The sequence below is a fragment of the Pelmatolapia mariae genome, linkage group LG10_11 (assembly GCF_036321145.2).
Source record: "Pelmatolapia mariae isolate MD_Pm_ZW linkage group LG10_11, Pm_UMD_F_2, whole genome shotgun sequence".
Taxonomy (NCBI): Eukaryota; Metazoa; Chordata; class Actinopteri; order Cichliformes; family Cichlidae; genus Pelmatolapia; species Pelmatolapia mariae.
This window is the reverse complement of record NC_086236.1, coordinates 26,715,109-26,736,567: the sequence shown is the minus strand read 5'-3', so window position 1 is coordinate 26,736,567 and position 21,459 is coordinate 26,715,109. Positions and strand designations below refer to the sequence as shown.

The following is a 21,459-nucleotide window of genomic DNA, read 5'->3' as shown; positions in this document are numbered from 1 at the left end:
TTCTGCTTCAACCTGACAGGGAGGTAACAGTTACTCAAATTTGTTACAACCAAGGTATGCAGAAAAACATGTCTGAATCCACAATGTATAAAAACGTGAACATTGCCTACAGCAGCAGAACACCCCACTGGGTGCCACTCCTTTCAGTAAAGAACAGGACGCTGATGAGACTGTTCCTGCTCAGGTGTTAGGGTTAGAATTTGGTACAAAGAAGCATGCATAAATTGTATTAACAGCTCAGGCTGCTGCTGATGGTGGAATGGTATAGGGGCTATTTTCTTGCTTTGGGCCCCTCAATACCAAATAAACATGGTTTAAACACCAGTCTACCTTGTTGCTGACTATTTCCATCTCTTCATAACCACAGTGTACCCATCTTCTTATGGCTGAGCTCAGATCGTCTTAAACATAACAACGCAGCACTGTACTCAAACTGTACAGTCCCCAGTCCTCGAACCAGTATAGCACCTTTGGTATGTCACGTAATAGGAGAGTCATGTGATGTGCAGTTAACAAACGTATCGTTTCTTTAAAATGATATATTCTCAGTAAAAATGTAATAAGTCAGATTCAAATGTGATATTTCAAAGCTAAAGACAAATTCAAAAACACATTTTAATCACACCTAAAAACTTTGGGCACTGAACAACAAAGCCCTGTAATAATTTTGCAGATATCTGCTACTTGGGAATCTTGGAGCATACCTATCAGCCTCTCCTTTCCCTGCATTATTCTAGATTTTCAGTTTTATGCACCTGTCAACCCTTCAAACAGATGAAACTCTTCAGACATACACAGTTTAGATTCTTTTATCCCGTCCAAAACCTAGCTAACGCATTTCACTTGCAGCTAATATGACTCAGCACACTCAGAAATTTGCCAAATATGACATAGTGGATTAAGTAAATTTATCCCTGTCTTTTAAAATTACAGTAGGTCCTGCCATGGCTGTAGCGCAGCTTGCTGCTGTTTTCTTTCTGCTCTTCTCTGCTCTTACCTTCTTAGTCTCTCTCTTGCCCCCAAGAACACCTACCCATCAGCTTAAAATCACAGCCATAGCATTTTGTAGACCTGCCCTCATACTGTCCACCCACTTTGTGTGAAACTGGTGGGGGTGTTTATTTGTTTTGTGTTATCTCATTCTTATCTGTACTTTGGATTCCTCACATAACCCCAACAAACTAGTTTTCTACCTATCAACTCACTTTTTCACTTGAGAATCTTAACCTGTTTGCTCAAGTCCAGGTTATACTTGCATCTTTGCTTTCCCCTAGGCTACGTGCTATTTTCTACATTCCAGTTTGTTTATGAGGACATCACAGTATATGAGAGTTAGGCCGATGCACATCATGGTGACAGTTCTCATTATGAAAAAACAATAAACATGTAAAACAAGTCAACTGTCAAGAGTTGATGCCAATCACCTTTCTTCTCCAGGTTTACATTCACCATCGCAATAAGTTGCTGTCATGTGATTGGGTGATTCCGTACGTTAAAAAGCAGTTGAACAGGTATGTCTAGTGAATTGGCCCACGAGTATACATCGTGCAATCCAGAGAGGGAGAATGAACTTGAATGTCCATAAGCAGTTGATGAAGCCAAAAGAAGTCGCTTCTTGTCATGCTTGGGTGTGTGTGTGTGTGTGGTTCACAACTTTATGATCTGCACTGTGAATTCGTACCGTGTGCTTTCTCGTCCCTCTCCACTCTGCCAACACATGTCCTGAGAAAAAAAGGATTGAGTGCTGTCCAAAATTTTGATGCAGCATTTTGTGCACCCCTTCCTATGATAACAAAGCCTTTCTCCATTGTCTTATTTATTCCTTACTGACATACCTTACCCACTAAAAAACACTCACTGTAATGAGTGTTACAGTGAGTGTTACAGCCATGCTTCCTCAGTTAAGTATGGCTGCATTTAAAATGAATGGACATATTAATGAGTTCACTGAGCTCTGTGATGTTTTTATTTGAAGGACCTTTTTCGTCGTACACACGGAACATGTAATCCTCCTCCAAGCATCTTTCCACCTCAATTAACAATCTCTTCCAAAAGGATGCTCTGCTCCTCCAAGCACAAATCAGAGTGACACTGAGAGTGCAACACCCACAATGAATAGGGTCACACTGCACCACACTGAGTAGGCAAAGGCAGTACTTACAGTGGGGTGCCTACGTTTTGAGGAGCACCAACTTATATGGAAAATTACTTTTCATTTCTGAAATTTCTGAAACACTACAATAGGTAAAAGAGAATGTGATCTTCTACAGTTGTGCAAGAGCGCGACTTAATCCTTAATCATAATGATGTCCTGCATGAATGTGAAGAAGAGAGTTTTTTTCCTTTTGTTGTTTAGTAAATTGCTGCTTCAGAATCGGTCTGTAACACGAGCTTGTACTCCTCAGATGTTTTTTCTTTCTTTGGTCAGTTGCTTTCAACTTTTCAAACTTTGCTTCCCTTCAATGCATTTATTCTTCTTATGTTTCACTGCCTCAAAACAAAACAAAACAAAACAAAAATCAAGGAATAATTAAGTGCATCCCTTTGAGAGTGCTGATTTTTTCACAACATATTATTCAAGTTTTGGACATATTCCGCATACTCTGAATAAATAAACATCCTCTTTGAAACAGTGGCTACAGTTAAATGAGACATTACCATAAGATGTAATTTTCTTTTTATAGAATTTTATTTAGCAAAAATATCAACCGAGGCAATATTATTCTTTGGCCTAACGCATATGTCTGCCTTTAGCAGCAAGTACTCTGAATTTACTGAGGGCAGACCGTTTTCCAAGAAAGAAAGAAAGACAGACAGAACTTGAACAACTTTGTAGTCATTTACTTGATAGATTCAAAAACACCGGTTAGACTGATGAGCAGGTGGATATTAAACAATAAAATTTTCCAGACTCTACAAATGCCAGAGACAAAAAATAGGAGAGGCTCGCCTGTAACTCGGTGAACAAGTTCTATTCCTTTGCACTCAACCTGAAACTTCTATCAATTCATCTTGAGATAGATGCAGGGGTGTAGTTAATATTTTCAGATGATTGATCTGTTATCATTAATTGTTTAATCATATTAAATATCAACTTTAAGTTCCTTGAGTATGTTATCTATGATTCAAAAAGGATCAAGACTTTGCATGTTCGAACAAGTGAAAGATTTCGCACTTTGTTGCTTGTATCGACAATGTGAGGATAGATGTTTATCAAGAGAAATGAGTCAGATAAGAGAAGGCATAAGAATGCCTACCACGGAGTAGTTTCATTTCGATACTTTTAAGCAACATTCAGCTTAAGTTATTGTGAAAGAACTTGTTGAAAGGTAACTTGGTGTCATGGAATAAAACACATACTGTATTTTAATAATACATATGATTTTTACATTCGTGATTTTTAGACCTTAAAAAAATGTGTCCTGTTTGAAGAGACCTAATAGGACAAACAAGCCTTTTTCATGAGAAAGGGGATTTCTTTATATTGTGGAGGTATGTAATAACGACAGGAGAGGCCTCAGTGTCTCACTCCAACTTTATTAACTGACTCTCTAGAACTTCACATACATTAAGCGCCAAAATCTCCACCCCAGCACTTCCCTTCAACCTGAATGGGCCGTCATACAGCGGCCGCAGCGGTGTCCTGTGGGCATCGTGCCTAACAAAAACAAACTTAGCAGTCTCTAAAGTCTTTGGAACAAAAGTGTCAGGCAGGCAATGGTGCACCGGACCAGGAACCCGAAGCGAGTGCAAAAGCGGGTTGAGAGATAGCACCGATGGATCGAAGCAGGGGGGAGGGTTCTCGGGCAAGAATTCTCCAGGCACGCGGAGGGGCTGACCAAAAACTAGTTCAGCTGGGGAAGCACCGAGATCCTCCTTAACCGCAGAGCGCAGCCCAAGCAAAACCCACGGGAGGCGGTCAACCCAATTGCCATCCTTTAAGGAGGCGCGAAAAGCAGCCTTAAGCGACCGGTGGAACTGTTCACACATCCCATTAGCTTGCGGGTTGTATGCGGTTGTGCAGTGGACCTTGGTCCCCAGTCCATCAGCCATGGCCGACCAAAGCTCGGAAATGAACTGGGGGCCTCTGTCTGAGGTAATGTCCGCGGGGGGGGCGAAACGCGAGACCCAGGTTGACAAAAATGCCTTGGCCACCACTGCTGCGGTAGTGGACGCCAGGGGGATCGCCTCCGGCCACCGGGTGGTGCGGTCAACAATAGTCAAAAGGTGCGTAAAACCTTGTGACTGCGGCAGAGGACCCACCAGATCGACATGCACATGATCGAAACGGTTGCTGGGTATGAAGAACTGCTCCAGGGGTACCTTGGTGTGTTTATGAACCTTCGCATGCTGACAAGGAATGCACGCCGCCGCCCATTCCTTCACCGATTTGCGAAGGCCCGGCCAAACAAACTTAGAGCTGACCAGTTTAACAGAGGCCCGGACCCCCAGATGAGAGAGAGCATGTACCGAGTCAAAAAACTTGACGACGCCATGAAACGGGAACCACCGGGCGAGGGCGGCCGGTGGAAACGTCACAGACCAGGAGAGGGCCGCCGTCCTGCACGGGTCTGTCCTCCAGTATGAGGCCCATCTGCGTGGATTTAAGCGCGAGGATGTCTGGGTCACTGCTCTGAACGGCAGCCATGGCGGAGTAGTCTATGCCGAGAAAGACGGGAGAAACCAGCGCACACGGGACAAACAGTCAGCCACATGATTGGACTTACCAGCCACGTGCTGAATGTCCGTGGTAAACTCAGAAATGGCTGCCAACTGGCGCTGCTGGCGTGCACTCCATGGATCAGAAACCTTGGGGAGGACTTCCGGTTAGGCCATGAGAGGGTGAAGACGCGTGTGCCAGCAGCTCCTACACCTGATTTGATGAAATTACGATAATCATCAAAGTAATACATTTTTCTCTTACAAAGTAATACAGGGATTGTAAAGAGTTCACTCTTCTTCAAATGCCACCAAAAAAACCAAATCCGAAGCAAGCGCGACCGAAACGACCGACTTTGGCGTGGCCTCGGCTGAAAATGACGGCGTTAAAACCGGCACGCCAGCCATCTCCGCATTTGAGGCATATACACAAGGTAACAAACAAGTGCTGTCAGCGATTGCTTCTTTGGACACCAAGATAACTCAAATGAAAGCAGACATTTGTGATACCCTACGCGGGGAAATTGCAACGCTGAGGGCTGAAAATGACGAGGCCATCTCAGCTTTGAAAACCGTAATGGAAAACCATAATGTCCAGCTGAAAGATCTATCAGAATCGGCGACAATTACTTCAAACTCCATGGTGAAATTAGAAGAAAAAGTCAAACAACTTTCTAACAAAGTGGAACAATTGTCTGAAAAATGCATTGATCTGGAAGGGCGTTCAAAGAGGAACAATATAAGGATAGCCGGGGTACCAGAAGGCAGAGAAAATGGACAGCGTGTCAGGGATTTTGTGGCAAAGTTGTTACGAGATCTATTGGACCTGGATGAAACTCCGCTATTGGACCGAGCACACAGAGCCCTGCGAGCGACCCCAGAAGACGAAGCCCCGCCACAACACTTGATCGCGAGGATACACTATTATCACACCATGGAAGAAATACTACAAAAAGTTTCTACCAGAAAGAATCTGAAGCTTGGAGATATTCGCCTTCAGATTTTCCGCGATCTACCTCAGGCAGTGGTAAAACGACGGGCTGCGTTTACTCCAGCAAGAAACCTGCTTCGAAACCAACCCGGAGTCAAATATGGACTTCTATACCCTGCTAAACTTAGGGTGACATACAATGGTACGGAGCTGGTTTTTACGGATCCTAACGAAGCACGCCGCTACGCACAAGAAAAATTTGGATCTTAACAAGGACGGCATAAGGTAGATAAATCAGAGCTCAGCCTCTGGCCTAGGGACACGTATTTACTTTGATGTAAAGAGTACGGTGGCCCTGAGAGGCCAAATGGACTGCAACTTCAGAAAACACTTGCAAAAAGAAAAATGCTGCAAAAAGAAAAATGCTGCAAAAAGAAAAACACCTGCAAAAAGAAAAACACTTGCAAAAAGAAAAATGCTGCAAAAAGAAAAACACCTGCAAAAAGAAAAACACCTGCAAAAAGAAAAACACTTGCAAAAAGAAAAATACGGTGGCCCCTAGAGGCAAAGCACTTGCAAACTCCAAAACACTTGCAAACTCCAAAGCACTTGCAAACTCCAAAGCACTTGCAAACTCCAAAGCACTTGCAAACTCCAAAGCACTTGCAAACTCCAAAACACTTGCAAACGCCAAAGCACATGCAAACTCCAAAACATAACGGAAGTGCTCCGGGACGCTAGGGGCGGTGTTGAGCTTTTGTTACCTAGTAACTACACAAGCCATGAAGTACCAATGACCGTCGCGCTTCCCAGGTTGCCTAGCAACCATGATACTAACCACTGGAAACGAGTCATACAACTTTGTTTGACAGAAATGAAGGAGAACATATTTTGTTCATTTGTTTGTTTGTTTCTACAAGAGCTTTGTGTGATTTGATAAGTATCTGAGGCTGAGACCACACGACAGTAAAACATGATTTTTGGGCTTCATTTCTGTACTGAACAGTCATTTAAGATTAGTTAATAAATAACAATTTGCTAATGTTGTTTATGAGACTAAAGTCATATCACATTGGTAATGTAAATATAATATGGCCAATATAATAGTTATTATATTGATCATTATTAGCTATTGCGGCAGTTAACATGAACTCTGTGTTAAATACTGAGCTTACAGATTCAAGTTGCAGTTATTTATGTCTTATCACCTTAAATCTTCACTCAAAGACAAGTATCTTTGACAGTGCATATATATATATATATATATATAGGTGTATCATATATAAGAGCATATATAAGAGACAAATGTTGGTGCTTCAGTATGTTGGCATTACTAAATTTGGCTCAATGCTTACATATGTGTGTAAAAAGCAAATGTATGAACTGTGATAACTGTTTCTGATAAAATGAAGAGTAGACTGATATATTAAATATTCCTTTATTGGGTGAGAAAATCAGACCATGTCATAACTGCTTTAAGTCATACAGAATAGATATCAGGGCCTTAAACAGGCTGACTTCTGCTAAATGGGTCATATTGGGCAGAAAGTAAACAAACACATAACATCCTTATAGAATATGGTGTAATACTATAGATCAACTTACCTCAGAATATATAAAGCATATAAACAATCACAGCAACATGATGCAACAAACACAGCAGGACTACTAATCCAAAATACTCAAAGCTTCATAGAACTGAAACAAACATTTATTTTTAGCTCCATTCTGCTGCTGATACATACTTTAGGTTTCTGAATATTAAACTTGTTGCTGCCTTTCATAGTGTGTAACCTGAAGGCCCTGAGTACTTTCTCCCACACTGAAAACACTGGGATGATAACATTATTTGAAAATTACCTAATAAGATTGATTCAGGACAGACATTAGTGATGTTAAACTTTCCTAGCAGTCCTTCACAAACAGGAAACAGTCTGTCTATTCTCTCCATCTGTCAGCTGCTGCTGGCTCTTCCTCTTCCTCACACACTGCTGAGTTTGTCCTGGTGGATCATCAGGGGTGCAAAGCCTCACAGATGATGTGCAGCAGTGGGTCCCTCAGTCTGTCCTCACTCTGGACACTTGCAGTTGTCACACATGGAAATCAAATGTGTGATAAGCTGCAGGATTCAAACACAAGTGTAACTTATAAATACATGTTCATACTTTTATTCCACAATCAGAGAGAAAGAAACAGAGAGAGAGTGCAGGACAGACAGACAGGTGACAGTCTCAGGTGTACACACTGCTACAAAACGGCACAGAGAAGGAAGATTTAGCGTTTGTGTTATTACGAGTGCTAAATAAGAAGAGTTCCCAGATGGTACAGTGGACACATGTGTGACTCCTGTGATTAAAGCATCTTTCTTTCAGCTTAACGAGTGAACCGTCAGCTCGTTCAAACACACGTTAAAGTCCGTTTGGCTCGACACCACCGAACAGAGGCAGCAATATAACATAGCTAACATTAACAGTGCAGTGGATCCTGCTTGTGCCGTGATATTCAGGACTGCAAACCGAGCTGCATCACTGACTTTCAGCTTGTTGTGTTTGTGGATTTATGACTGACTTTAATTATCCATGAAATCCTCACATTCTCTGTAAGACTAAGGTCGACTAATATTTTTAAGTAAAGGCTTTAAAACCAAGCTAATGTCACATAACTTTCCCAACATGTGGCCAACAGTAATGTTTTAATGATCTTCATTATAAAAATATTTGCGCATAAATAAGTGACATAATATTCAGCACTTACTTCTGAAAGTTTACTCTTCGGCCGCTCCGCTTCCGCCGTTTTTTCGGCAAAATTATCCACACCACCGCCGCACTATGAAATCTGGGGTATGTTGGGCCATGAAGGCTTCACCGACCCATCCTTAAAATTCAGGGAAATTAAGGACCGCATTTGAGGGCCGCAGTTGGAGCAGCCTTTGAATTAGGACAGCCTTCGTCGTGTCACTGTGACGTAATCGGCCTTAAAATGCGGCCTAGAGCCCAAATCCGGTACTTCATGGCTTGTGTAGTTACTAGCTAACAAAAGCTCAACACTGCCCCTAGCGTCCTGGAGCACTTCCGTTGTGTTTTGGGGTTTGCATGTGCTTTTGAGTTTGCAAGTGTTTTGGAGTTTGCAAGTGTTTTGGAGTTTGCATGTGCTTTTGAGTTTGCAAGTGTTTTGGAGTTTGCAAGTGTTTTGGAGTTTGCAAGTGTTTTGGAGTTTGCAAGTGCTTTGCCTCTAGGGGCCACCGTATTTTTCTTTTTGCAAGTGTTTTTCTTTTTGCAGGTGTTTTTCTTTTTGCAGCATTTTTCTTTTTGCAGCATTTTTCTTTTTGCAAGTGTTTTCTGAAGTTGCAGTCCATTTGGCCTCTCAGGGCCACCGTAAAAGAGACTATAATTTGTTACGGAGCTACGTTGGATAGAGGAAGTTTTGAGATAGAGTATTTTGGTAAGCTCAGTTTTTGTTACAGCATCCCTTTAGATTTTTTGTTTTTGTTTTTATTTTCATTTGGGAATGCACGGATGGGGATGCATCGCTTACGTATTTGTCTTATTTTGTTATGGTTATACATGGGCAGGGCGGTGGGGGGTGAGGGTTGGGGCCCATATCTTGACTGCATAAGTATGGAAAGTACTAGAATTAAGCCGCCTTAATTTATTCAAATGGAAGACAATGGAAATGTAAAGAATGTGGATTTAACCTTTTGTACTTGGAATGTGAAAGGTGTAAATGAGCCCGTTAAGAGAGGCAAAGTGTTGTCACACTTGAAATCTCTTAAAGCGGATATTATTTTTTTACAAGAAACTCATCTGAAAAATGCGGCTCACAATAAACTTAGGTGTAGATGGATTAAACAGGTGTATTACTCAACATTTTCCGCAAAAACTAGAGGGGTAGCTATATTAATTAAGAAAGATACCCCGTTCAAACATACTTCCACCATAGCTGACAAGAATGGTAGATATGTATTAGTGACCGGGGAGCTGCACGCTACTCCGATTATCCTACTGAACATCTATGGGCCTAATCATGATGATCCAGAATTCTATAGAAAGGTTTTCAGCTTAATTCCGGATATACCTAATGGTAATTTAATAATTGGAGGTGATTTCAACTTAGTGCTAGACCCATACTTAGATAAGTCCCTGTCCAAAAGAACTACATCGTGTAAAGGTAGCAACTTTATCAAAACATATATGAACAATATGAACATCTGTGATGTGTGGAGAACTTTAAATCCATCAGGTAGAGAGTATTCCTTCCATTCTCCTGTACATAATAGTTATTCAAGGATTGACTATTTTTTGGTGGACGGAAAAATGCTCTCCCTAGTTCGTAATGTAACCTACCACAATATTATTATTTCTGATCATTGCCCTGTTACCTGTTCCTTCACACTTAGTAATCTCACTAAAGCATACAGGAATTGGAGATTCGACCCACAACTACTGAACGACTTAAAATTTCAACAGTATATAAGTTCCCAGACCTCTTTATTCTTCGATATAAACGATAATGCCGAGACCTCACCGGACATATTATGGGAAACGTTTAAAGCTTATATTAGGGGGTCCATAATATCATATCAAGCTTCACGGAATAAAAATAATAAACTAGAACAATTAAAACTAGAAAAAATAATCCATGACTTGGACGCTAACAATGCAAAGGCTCCCTCTTTAGATAAGTACAACACTATTTGTGCATTAAAATATAAACTAAACCAGATATTAACTAGCAATATTAACAGAACGTTCATTTTTGTAAGACAGAAGTATTTTGAATTTGGGGATAAACCACACAAGTTGTTAGCTAGACAACTAAAGAAATTAGAAAATGACAGAACGATTCACAAAATTAGATCACGTAATGGAAACCTGGTCACATCGCATAAAGATATTAATGATAACTTTAGACAGTTTTATGAATCTCTTTATACCTCTCATCCCACTGCAGGGCCTAGAGATATGCAGGATTTTTTAGATAAGTGTGATCTTCCTGTGTTAGATCAGGTGAATCGCAATATTTTGAACGCCAAGATTACAACTGAAGAAATTACTAAACCTATTGGTTTATTAAAAAATAACAAGAGTCCAGGCCCAGATGGGTTAGGGAATGAATTCTACAAACACTTCAAGATTAAACTTGTTCCATATCTATCTAAACTGTACAACCATGCATACAAAGTGGGCACCCTACCACTAACATTGAATGAAGCAATCATTACAGTACTCCCAAAAAAAGGTAAAGTCTTGGAGGAAGTGGGATCATACAGACCTATTTCTTTATTAAACTCAGATCAAAAAATCCTGGCTAAAATACTAGCGAGTAGACTTAATACAGTAATAAATAAACTGGTACATCCAGATCAAACAGGCTTCATACCAAATAGGAGTTCTTTTAATAATTTCAGACGTTTATTTAATATAATTTATTCCCCCAAGGTGCAACAGGACCTACTTGTACTTAGCTTAGATGCCGAAAAGGCATTTGATCATGTGGAGTGGTCCTATCTCTTTGCAGTTTTAGAGAAATTTCAACTGGGACAAGATTTTATTTCCTGGATAAAACTACTCTACAAGAACCCCACAGCTAGAATTCTTACAAATCAAACATTATCAACTCAGTTTAAGCTCAGCAGAGGGACAAGACAGGGATGTGTTCTTAGTCCATTATTGTTTGCTCTGGCTCTGGAACCCCTGGCACAGACAATTCGAACTCATACTGATATACATGGTTATGACACAGCATACACTTCTAATACTATATCGCTTTATGCTGACGACATTTTACTATACATAACAAAACCCCTAACTTCCCTTCCAGCAATCCTCTCCGTTATTGACAAATTTAGTACCTTCGCCGGCTACAAGATCAGCTGGGGAAAAAGTGAAGTATTGCCCATCAAATTAGAAAGTAAAGAATGGCTTACATCTCTCCCATTTAAAATAACTTACAAAAAAATTACATATTTGGGCATCACAATAACAAAAAGATACAGTTCCCTAATGAAAGAAAATTTTCTCCCTCTACTGGAGAAGCTTAAAAACAACATCCAGTATTGGAGGACACTCCCTATCTCATTGATAGGGAGAGTGAACTCAATAAGAATGGTATTTCTCCCGCAGTATTTGTATTTGGTCCAAAATATTCCAATTTTCTTGCCCAAATCTTTTTTCAAAAAGTTGGACGCCATCATTATGCCGTTTATATGGAACTACAAAACACATAGAATAAAAAAAGACCACCTATGTAAACACGGATCCCTTGGAGGACTCACACTACCCAATTTCATGCATTACTATTGGGCATCAAATTTAAGAATAATTTCCCTTCTACTGGATGATACAGCGCTACTCCCTCACGGCCTGCAAATGGAGCGGGAGGATTGCCTTCCTTATTGTGTTGGTGGAATATTACTCTCTCCTACTCCTTTGACAAATACACATTATAATTCGAACCCAGTGATTCACACCACCTTGCAAATCTGGAGACAAATAATTAAGCACTTTAAATTGAAAACACTATCAATGTGTATACCTGTTACAGCTAACCCTTCTTTCCTTCCATCATGTGCAGACGGAGCTTTCAACGTGTGGCAGGAATTGGGAATTTGTAAACTAAAAGATTTATACTCAAACGACACCTTCATGTCATTTCAACAATTAAAAGATAGATTTGACTTACCGCACAGCCATTTTTTTAGATATCTTCAATTACGAAATTAATCCGTACACATCTGCTGCAGTTTGAAAACATGCCGTCTGAATTTCTGGATAGTTGCCTTAGTTATAGACGGGGGTTTGAACAGAGAATTTCATTATTCTATAACTCAATACAGGAGATGAGTATACCCTCAACTTTTTCAATTAAAGAGGAGTGGGAAAAGGAATTTGGGATCCCCCTATCAGAAGATTTTTGGCAGGAGGTCTTACGCAACATAAACACGCCTTTTATTAATTCCCGTCACTGTTTAATTCAGTACAAAATTGTACACAGGTTACACTACTCAAGGGAAAGACTTCACAAAATGTACCCAGACTGCTCCCCCCTCTGTGAAAAATGCATGATATATTATGGAAATTTGTTACATTGTTTTGCACTTTGTCCAAGGCTTCAGGGTTTTTGGTGTGACATTTTTACCTACTTGTCTAATATTTTTAAGAGTAAGATTGAGCCAAATCCGATAGTGATTATCTTTGGGATCTCCAAAGAAACACAAAATTTACAACACTCTCAAAAAAGGTTTATGTCATATGCATTAATTATTGCAAAGAAACTGATCCTGCAGCTTTGGAAAGGCAACGAGACTCCTGTATTAAAGATGTGGCTTACAGAACTTATAAATACTCTTCATCTTGAAAAAATAAGATATACTATGAATGATAATGTAAAAGATTTTGAATTAATCTGGCACCCTTTACTTACATACCTTGGGAAAATATAAACTTTTTTTTTCTGGCAGTCGGGGGATTGGGGCCCATAGTGGGTGTTTTTTTTTTGTTTGTTTGTTTTTTTTTTGTTTTGTTTTGTTTTGTAAAAAAAAAGGAGAAAAAAAAAAAGAAACCTTGGACATCGCAAACATCAAGGGTTTGTGGTCCACGTATGCGGTAAAGTGACGACCCTCAAGAAAAAAACGGAAATGACGAGTCGCCAGGTGGAGAGCCAGTAGCTCCCTGTCAAAAACACTGTAATTGCGCTTGCTGTCACGTAGGGTACGGATGAAAAAGGCGAGCGGTTGCCAAACACCCGAGATTCGCTGTTCCAGCACCGCACCCACCGCTATGTCCGACGCATCGCTGGTCAACGCAATTGGCGCCGACGGGGATGGGTGGGCCAGAAGGGCAGCATTAGCTAACTTAGCATCAGAAAACGCTTGGATGCTTTCCGGAAACCAGCCAACGTGGTCATTAGCCTTCTTACCTTTTAATGCCCCATAAAGGGGCTTCAGCAGATGCGCCGCTCTGGGGAGAAAACGGTTGTAAAAATTCACCATCCCCAAAAATTCCTGCAGTGCCTTAACATTCGTGGAACGCGGAAAATCTGAAACAGCTCGGACTTTGTCAGGCAACGGAACCGCGCCCTCGGCGGAAATACGGTGCCCGAGGAAGTCGAGAACCGGCAACCCAAACTGGCATTTAGACGGATTAATGATCAGTCCATGCTCTGCCAAACGCCGAAAAACCTGACGCAGATGGAACATGTGTTGCTCCTCCGAGCTGCTGGCCACCAGTATATCATCAAGATATACAAAAATAAAGGGCAGCCCGCGCTAGACTGTCCATCAACCGCTGGAAGGTTTGAGTGGCACCTTTCAGGCCAAAAGGCATGCGCAGAAACTCGAAAAGGCCGAAATGTGTAATGACGGCGGTTTTGGGGACATCCTCCGCGCACACGGGAACCTGGTGATATCCCCGTACCAAATCGATCTTCGAAAAAACAGAGGTCCCCGCAAGATGGGCGGAAAAATCTTGGATGTGGGGAATGGGATAACGATCGTTCTCTGTGACATTATTTAGACGGCGGAAATCCCCACAAGGTCGCCACCGACCGTCAGATTTGGGCACCATGTATAACGGGGAAGCCCAGGCACTATTCGAACGCTGCACGATGCCCAGGCGCTCCATGGTGGCAAACTCTTCCCGAGCAGCAGCCAGTTTGGCAGGGTCGAGGCGGCGCGCGCGCGCGAACACCGGGGGCTCTACTGTCGTTATGTAATGCTCCACCCCGTGCTTCGTCACAGTGCTCGAGAAAGTGGGGACAGTGAGTGAGGGAAACTCAGAAAGCAAACACTGAAAAGCCTCACCCGAATCTACTGAGTTAGCATGCACCACGGTCAATACCCCGAGTCAAACAGGGTAATGAAGAAAATGACACAGCATCAATTAAACGTCTGTTAGCAACATCAACCAGCAGTCCGTGAGCACAAAGAAAATCAGCGCCTATTATAGGCACAGAGCTAGCAGCAACAACAAAGTTCCACTGAAAGTCACGGTCATGAAAGCAAACAGTCACCAACCTTTCACCGAAGGTTTTGATGGGGGAGCCATTAGCCGCAGTTAGCAACAGCCCGCAGCCCTCAGCTAGCCTGTCGAGCCAGCCGGGGGAAGAAGGCTCTTCTGTGAGCCGGAGTCCACCAGGAAACGCCTCCCCGAGCGTGAGTCCTCTATGAAAAGTAGCCTTTCCTTGTTGCCAGCGGTCGCGGCTGCTACAGAGCGCCGGCGTGCCCGTTTCCCTGGGTCTGGAAACTGCAAGGCGGGAGACAGTGCCGTGCCTTCGCTCCAAAACGCTGGTGATAAAAAGCCCTTTTCCGCGGTGCCGCCGTGCAGCGATTCCAGCCACCGTGGACGAGTCGGAGGGCCCCTGGAGCATCGGTGAGGGGGTGGGGGAAACCACTGGTGAGTCCGGGACAATCGCCTGGACGTGTTGCCAACCCCTCAGTAAGGTTGTCCTAAAAGTCGTTAAATGACGTCATCACCTAATTTGTATAATTGGTCATGCTAATGTAATTGTAACCTACGTTGTTGGAGAGAGAAATAACATCGTGGAAGAGACATAAAGTGAGTAAAATACGTCCTAAATGCATTTAGAATTTATTTAGAACTACAAATTAAATTTCTTTTAGCAATTATTGTTTTTTAATGTCACAATTCCAACCCTTTATCCGGGCTTGGACCGGCAAAAGTGACACGAAATAGGCACTCTGGTGGAGTTACTTTGTGTGTGTGTGTTTATAAGTAGTTTTAAACCTTGTGATCCACAAAACAGCATAACAGTAAAAGAAGAACTGACAGTCAGTGCGGGAGCAGCGGCTTCGCTCTTTCGCGATTCATTTGCAGTTTGGACGCATAGGTGTGAACGTCCCCTGTGAGCGCTTTGGCACGGGTGAGGTGCCCACGGCAGCACCCGCTGCTTGTTGAGAGTAGAAGCGATACACCCTTTCACGTCAAAAAGTCGTCATAAATAAGTCTCCAATAACACCAGAAAAAGTCACCAGATTTGTCGCTAGTCGCTTTTTAGAAAAAAAATTCGCTAAGGGGGTCTGAAAACTCGCTAAATATAGCGACAACACTGCGCCGAAACTCCTGGTAGCCAGGAGGATGCGATCCGCCTCTTCCGCAAGGGAGCGGTAATCCTTCGTGGCCAATAGCGGGGAGTTGGCAAGGCCAGCACGCACCGGAGCCGGCGGCTGTCGGAGGAAGAGGTGGGTGAAGAGGAATCCTCCGTCATCTGCGCCCAGTAAGGACAGCATGCTCTCCGTGAGCTCGAGAGCGGTACCATCGCCCAGGCCCGCGGGGGAAAGGAGTTTCTCGGCCCGCTCAGCATCAGAGAGGGAGTAACGGCGCAGCAGCAGCGCCTTGAAGGCGGTGTATTTGCCTTGGGCTGGCGGCTCCCGGAGGGGAGTCATCACGCGGCGGGTTGACAGCGGATCAAGTGAGGTCTCCAAATGGTGGTATTTGGTATCGTCGGCTGAAACTCCACGAAGAGCAAACTGAGCTTCTACATGCACGAACCATGAAGGAGGGTCATGACGCCAATAGTCCGGCAATTTAAGCGCCACAGCAAACGCAGCCATCGGCGGAGGTGGAAGTCCGGCGGCAGCCGATGCTTCCAGGCCGGAGCTGGCTTCGTCTTCGAGCCTTAGCATGTTTGCCACAGGGGTCACCAATGTGGAGGTATGTAATAACGACAGGAGAGGTCTCAGTGTCTCACTCCAACTTTATTAACTGACTCTCTAGAACTTCACATACATTAAGCGCCAAAATCTCCACCCCAGCACTTCCCTTCAACTTGGGTGTGAGTGGAGCCACCTGGTGGTCCGCCACAATATGATTGAATAGTGGTTATATTGATCAAATTAATATTGTAGTTCCCAATCCCATCCCAGTTAAAACGTAGATATTTAAGCTGAAACACAAGCAGGCCATGTGTTAAAATTGAGAGATCTCTTTTTGTTTTACCTAGGACAGTCTCTGCATGGAAGCTGTTGTATGCTACCTGGATTGCGTCTCTCTAACACAAACTTTTAGCTTTATAATACCACTAAGGTATGAAAGGTGTCTTTGTATTATTTAAATATATTTTATTCTACATCAAATAATAACAAAAAATATATTTTAGAAGAATGGTTTGACTTGGGTTTAGGGCTGGCCTCAAAGACTACACCCAGTCTAAATACTTGCGGGTAACAGGCTTCAGTTAGGAGCTGTTTCTTTTCTGCACACATTTTCTGTTGACTACCTGAGGGATACTTACCAAGTGAGCTCATCTACCAGTATGTTAAGGTAACTGCTGTCTTCTACACATTCTCACACACACACACACACACACACACATAGCAAAAAACCGAAAGAGAAAATTTAAGAATAAGTAAAAATAAAAAAAACTAAAAACAGTTTTATATTGTTCATTTTGTTTCAAAATTTATCACAAGAATATTTATTAATACTCCTTTTAATACTCTACAAATTAGGTGATGTCATTTTCAGTCTTTTTGCACACACATAAAAGAAAAAACAAACTCAAACTACTCTGTAAGAAATCAGAGAAGCTGGTTTGTGCTTGAGATATCATTGATGATACCTTTCCTTGTTTAAGAAGTCAGTTAAGTCCATTGTTTTTCTTAAATATTTGTAACACTACTTCACATTATGTGAAAGTGTACAAACAAGTTTTTACTCATTTGTTGATACATATATGTACATATATATGTGCTTCATAGACATATTTGTCCATAGAACAAAAAGGGAACATTCCTTGTAATGACAAAAATATCATCTCACATTCCGTCGCTGAGTCTTAAATGCCTGTATACTTGCTATAAGTATCGGGAGATTTCAAGGCAAACAAGGAAACAACTTATGGAGTAAACAGCTAACATGACTCATGTCATTTGTTTGAAGTGTGCAGAGTTTTGTGTTTAATCTGAAAGGTAAAATCTTAAATGCTTGATCATTTGAAAGGCTCTGAAAAGTCAGAGCATTAGAAGGTGAAATGGCAGCACAGTGAGTCGGGGGTGTTAGGAATTTTAGAAGCTCTGTTATATAATCTTCTTTTTGCTTTAGTGTTTTAATTGTGTTGTTTCAGCTGATATAGTTATGTTATTACTACATCAGTAGCAACAGACCATCTAGAGACAAATTAAAATGGTTTGGAAAGGACTAGCACAAATGTCAAGCAAGTAAAACCTGATTTGATTCAACAGTAGAAACCAAAGCATGCGGTTTTCAAATATTTCTCAACAGAAACTGGCTCCAGTAATTAAGCGTGAGTGGGAGAATGTTAGTGTGTGTGTGTGTGTGTGTGTGCTATCTAGAACGCCGATGCCAGCGGCATCTTTCAGTTATTCTGTAGATAATTTGGTTTCAAGAAACCACGCCTGCTTGTAAGGCTTTTGCAAGGAAATATTTTGTCTCCTTTTCTTGTTTTTTTGCATACAACAAAGTTTTACTTCTGTGTAGTCTTTTTTGTGTGTGCTAAAACAACCTCTAACCATCTTTCTTTTGTTTAGAATACTTGTGAAGTGGAAAAAAACCCCTGAAAATTAAGAAAACTTCTTAATGGAAATTTAGAACTTTTAAAAAGACAAATACAATGCTGATTTTTAAACATTCCAAAACTTTGCTTTCCATGCAAATTATAGCTCCAGCTCAAATCCTATAGAATAGAATAGAATAGAATAGAATAGATCAACGAAACACATTGGTAGCATGTAGATTTACATTCAGATTCTTACAACCTAAGTATCTACAAAGTAATAGATAGTAATATAATACACACATTTAATACACTCTTACCTTTTTAATGTTATTTCTAATAAGAATTTTTTGTGACCACAGATTTTTGCAACAGACCACCTTAGGAGCAAGCAGTTTGCTGGTGGTGACTGGTGTTAGAGTAGATTGTTAAATGTTTGTCATTTTTATGCTTGCCAACTTTGATGAAAGGGATTCCACTGTCCTTCCCCCCAGATTCTCGGGGTTCTGGGTAGGGGGCTGTAAGGTTTTATTGCAGATACATCCTATCTGGAGGATCTACTTCTTTTGATCTAAGCTTCCTGAGGTTACGACCCTTTGGTCAGCAGGAGGTCTAACACACACACACACACACACACACGCGCGCACACACACACACACACACACACACACATTCCTACTTACATATAGAAGTTCACACATATACATACAATGCGGGGGGCGTTGCTTTGCTGTGTTTTGTGTGAACTGTCTCTCAATAAAAGCCAGCGAGAGGAGGCCATCATGGGGTTCATTGTCGTGCTGGACATAGATGTGGCCTCCCTTGCGCAAGTAACACTGTTGCCTTGTTTTTCTTTCATGGGAATAAGTCCTGGATACAGCGGGGTCTGTGTTTAGACCCAACAACTGGCCTTCTCCTAACTGTTGCTATTTTCTATAAAAATATGGCAGACTCCCAAGATTCACTTCTTGAAGAAACCAGGAGAGATGATGTCATTAAGCCACCCCAAATCACTCCAACTCATCATTTTTCCTGGCCAAGATGTCAACAAAACATGTCTGTTGCTAACATTAAGAACTTCAGCACTCTTCCTGATTATATAAAAGACTTTCTGTATTATCGCCACTGTCGACATTTCCCCATGCTGCTGGACATTCCTGATAAGTGTGGAGGAGCTGAAGGGTCCTCGGATGTTTTTCTTTTGCTGGTCATTAAAAGCTCTCCTGTGAACTATGACCGCCGAGAAGTACTGCGCAAAACCTGGGCTAAGGAGAGATTGCAGAATGGTGTGTGGATCCGAAGGCTTTTTATCTCAGGAACAACGGGTGTTGGTTTTGAGAAAGAGAGACTGAACACACTCCTTAAAATAGAGCAACGTGAGAACAATGATATTCTTCAGTGGGACTTTAATGACACATTCTTCAACCTCACCTTGAAGCAAATACTCTTCCTCGAATGGATGGAGAGAAACTGTTCACATGTTCGCTTCCTGCTAAACGGCGATGATGATGTCTTTGTCAACACAGACAACATGGTTGAATATCTACTACAACTTAAGGACAATGATGGACGGAAACACCTCTTTACTGGCTCGGTGACCCGAAATAATGGCCCTATTCGAGAACGGTGGAGTAAGTATTATGTTCCAGTTCAGGTGTATGAGTCAGAGTCATACCCTCCTTTCTGTAGTGGTGGGGGTTACATTTTATCTGGCTACACAGCTTTGGTTATATACAATATGTCCCACTCTATCACTGTTCTTCCCGTTGATGATGTTTACTTAGCAATGTGTTTGGCCAAAGCAGGACTTTCCCCAGAGTCACATGGTGCAGTGAGGATAAATGGACTTCGGGTTCCTTCCACTACAGCTGATGACTATGACCCTTGTTATTATAGAGAAACTCTACTTGTTCACAGATTCCTTTCAGCAAAAATATACTACATGTGGAACAAGATACATGACCCTAATCTGAAATGCTTTGCTAGTGGCTAAAAAAAAAAACATGACTTTGCCTGTACTCATTGATGCTGGGTGACTCATTTCTACTTTATTTGCTATACATATACAATAAAATGTCAGTGTGGATAATACAGGCTCAACCGAAAGAAACTATTTTGCTTCAATTATCCCTTTTAAAACCTACAAAGTTTTCTGTCATTTCTTTATGTGTTATTGAGGTTTTTAAACTGAGGTTGTACATAATTGTGTGGACTTATGTGGCAAGGTGCAATAGTCTGTCTGTTACACTCAATGCCTTGTGATGTATCTGAATATAGGTCATAAACAAGAGGGTAATTATTCACTGCATATAGGGTTCAATAAAATACTTCCTGGTTACAGGTGGCATGGTGAGGACAAATTTACAAATTAAAGTTAATAAGTGTGTGCTTTAAATTGAGTGAATGAAAAATTACATTACATAATTAACACAATCTTTACATGGTAATGGGACAGTATAACTACATATACTTACAAATATTTCAAAATCACTGTATTCTTTAGTTATGAAGTTATTTTGTGCACATTCTGGGAATTGTAAATAAATAAACAAGAGACAAACATCCCATTAATTTTTGTGTGTAATCAGTTATAATCTTTTTATTTATGAACCCTTTTAACAACGTTCTCAGGGCTGAACAGAACAATAGCTTTATTGCTGGATTTATAGATAAATAACACAAAAGGAAGGCTAAGTGGCAGATGCCAAACAGAACATGCTGATACAGAGAATTAACAAAAGAAAAGGACACACAGCAGGAGGGAGATTGCGACACTGGATCGAGGGAGACAGACGATACATACAAGAGGGAATCAGAAAAAGAATACCTGATCAAATAGATGAGACGGGAAGTAAAGTAAACACCAAGCACACAGGAAAAGAGAGCGCTAGGGACAGAGGCATGACTAGGGAGACTGACTGGCAAATAAACATGGAGACAAGACTGACTTAACAGGGAGATGCTGAAGGAAGCACACAGAGACGAGACCAAATAACAAACAAGAAAACCTAAACTAGAAATAATGTTAAACTCAAGAGTGGGAGAAAACTAAACCAAGAAACTTAAGTCTATAAGCAATGATGAATAAACTGGACCCAAAAACTCATAAACACAAAAACACTGGGACAACGACCCAGGCACCCTAACAATGTGTCAGACATGTATCTGTAATGTCAGTGCAAACGCATTCTGCACAACAGAGCAATCCACCGTGTCTTTCTTTAAGGTAGTTTACAGGGTAAGTATTGGGCAAGCAAGCTGTAATGTGTAGCACTAGAGTAATTACTGAGTATATGGTCTAGTATTAGTTATGAATTAGAATTGAGTTAAAATTAAATTTTGGAGAGGTTGTTACCAAACACCAACAGAGTCAATCACAGTGGGAAAAATACATTATA

At 41.4% G+C, this 21,459-nt stretch overlaps 1 protein-coding gene across 1 annotated transcript; it reads left to right on the top strand.

Annotated features, from left to right (window-relative positions):
* The first annotated feature begins 19,004 nt into the window (after window positions 1-19,004).
* Window positions 19,005-20,054, top strand: LOC134635352 (N-acetyllactosaminide beta-1,3-N-acetylglucosaminyltransferase 3-like). Its single transcript, XM_063484741.1, has one exon. The coding sequence runs from the start codon at window positions 19,005-19,007 to the stop codon at window positions 20,052-20,054; it is 1,050 nt and encodes a 349-aa protein (XP_063340811.1).
* Window positions 20,055-21,459: the final 1,405 nt, after the last annotated feature.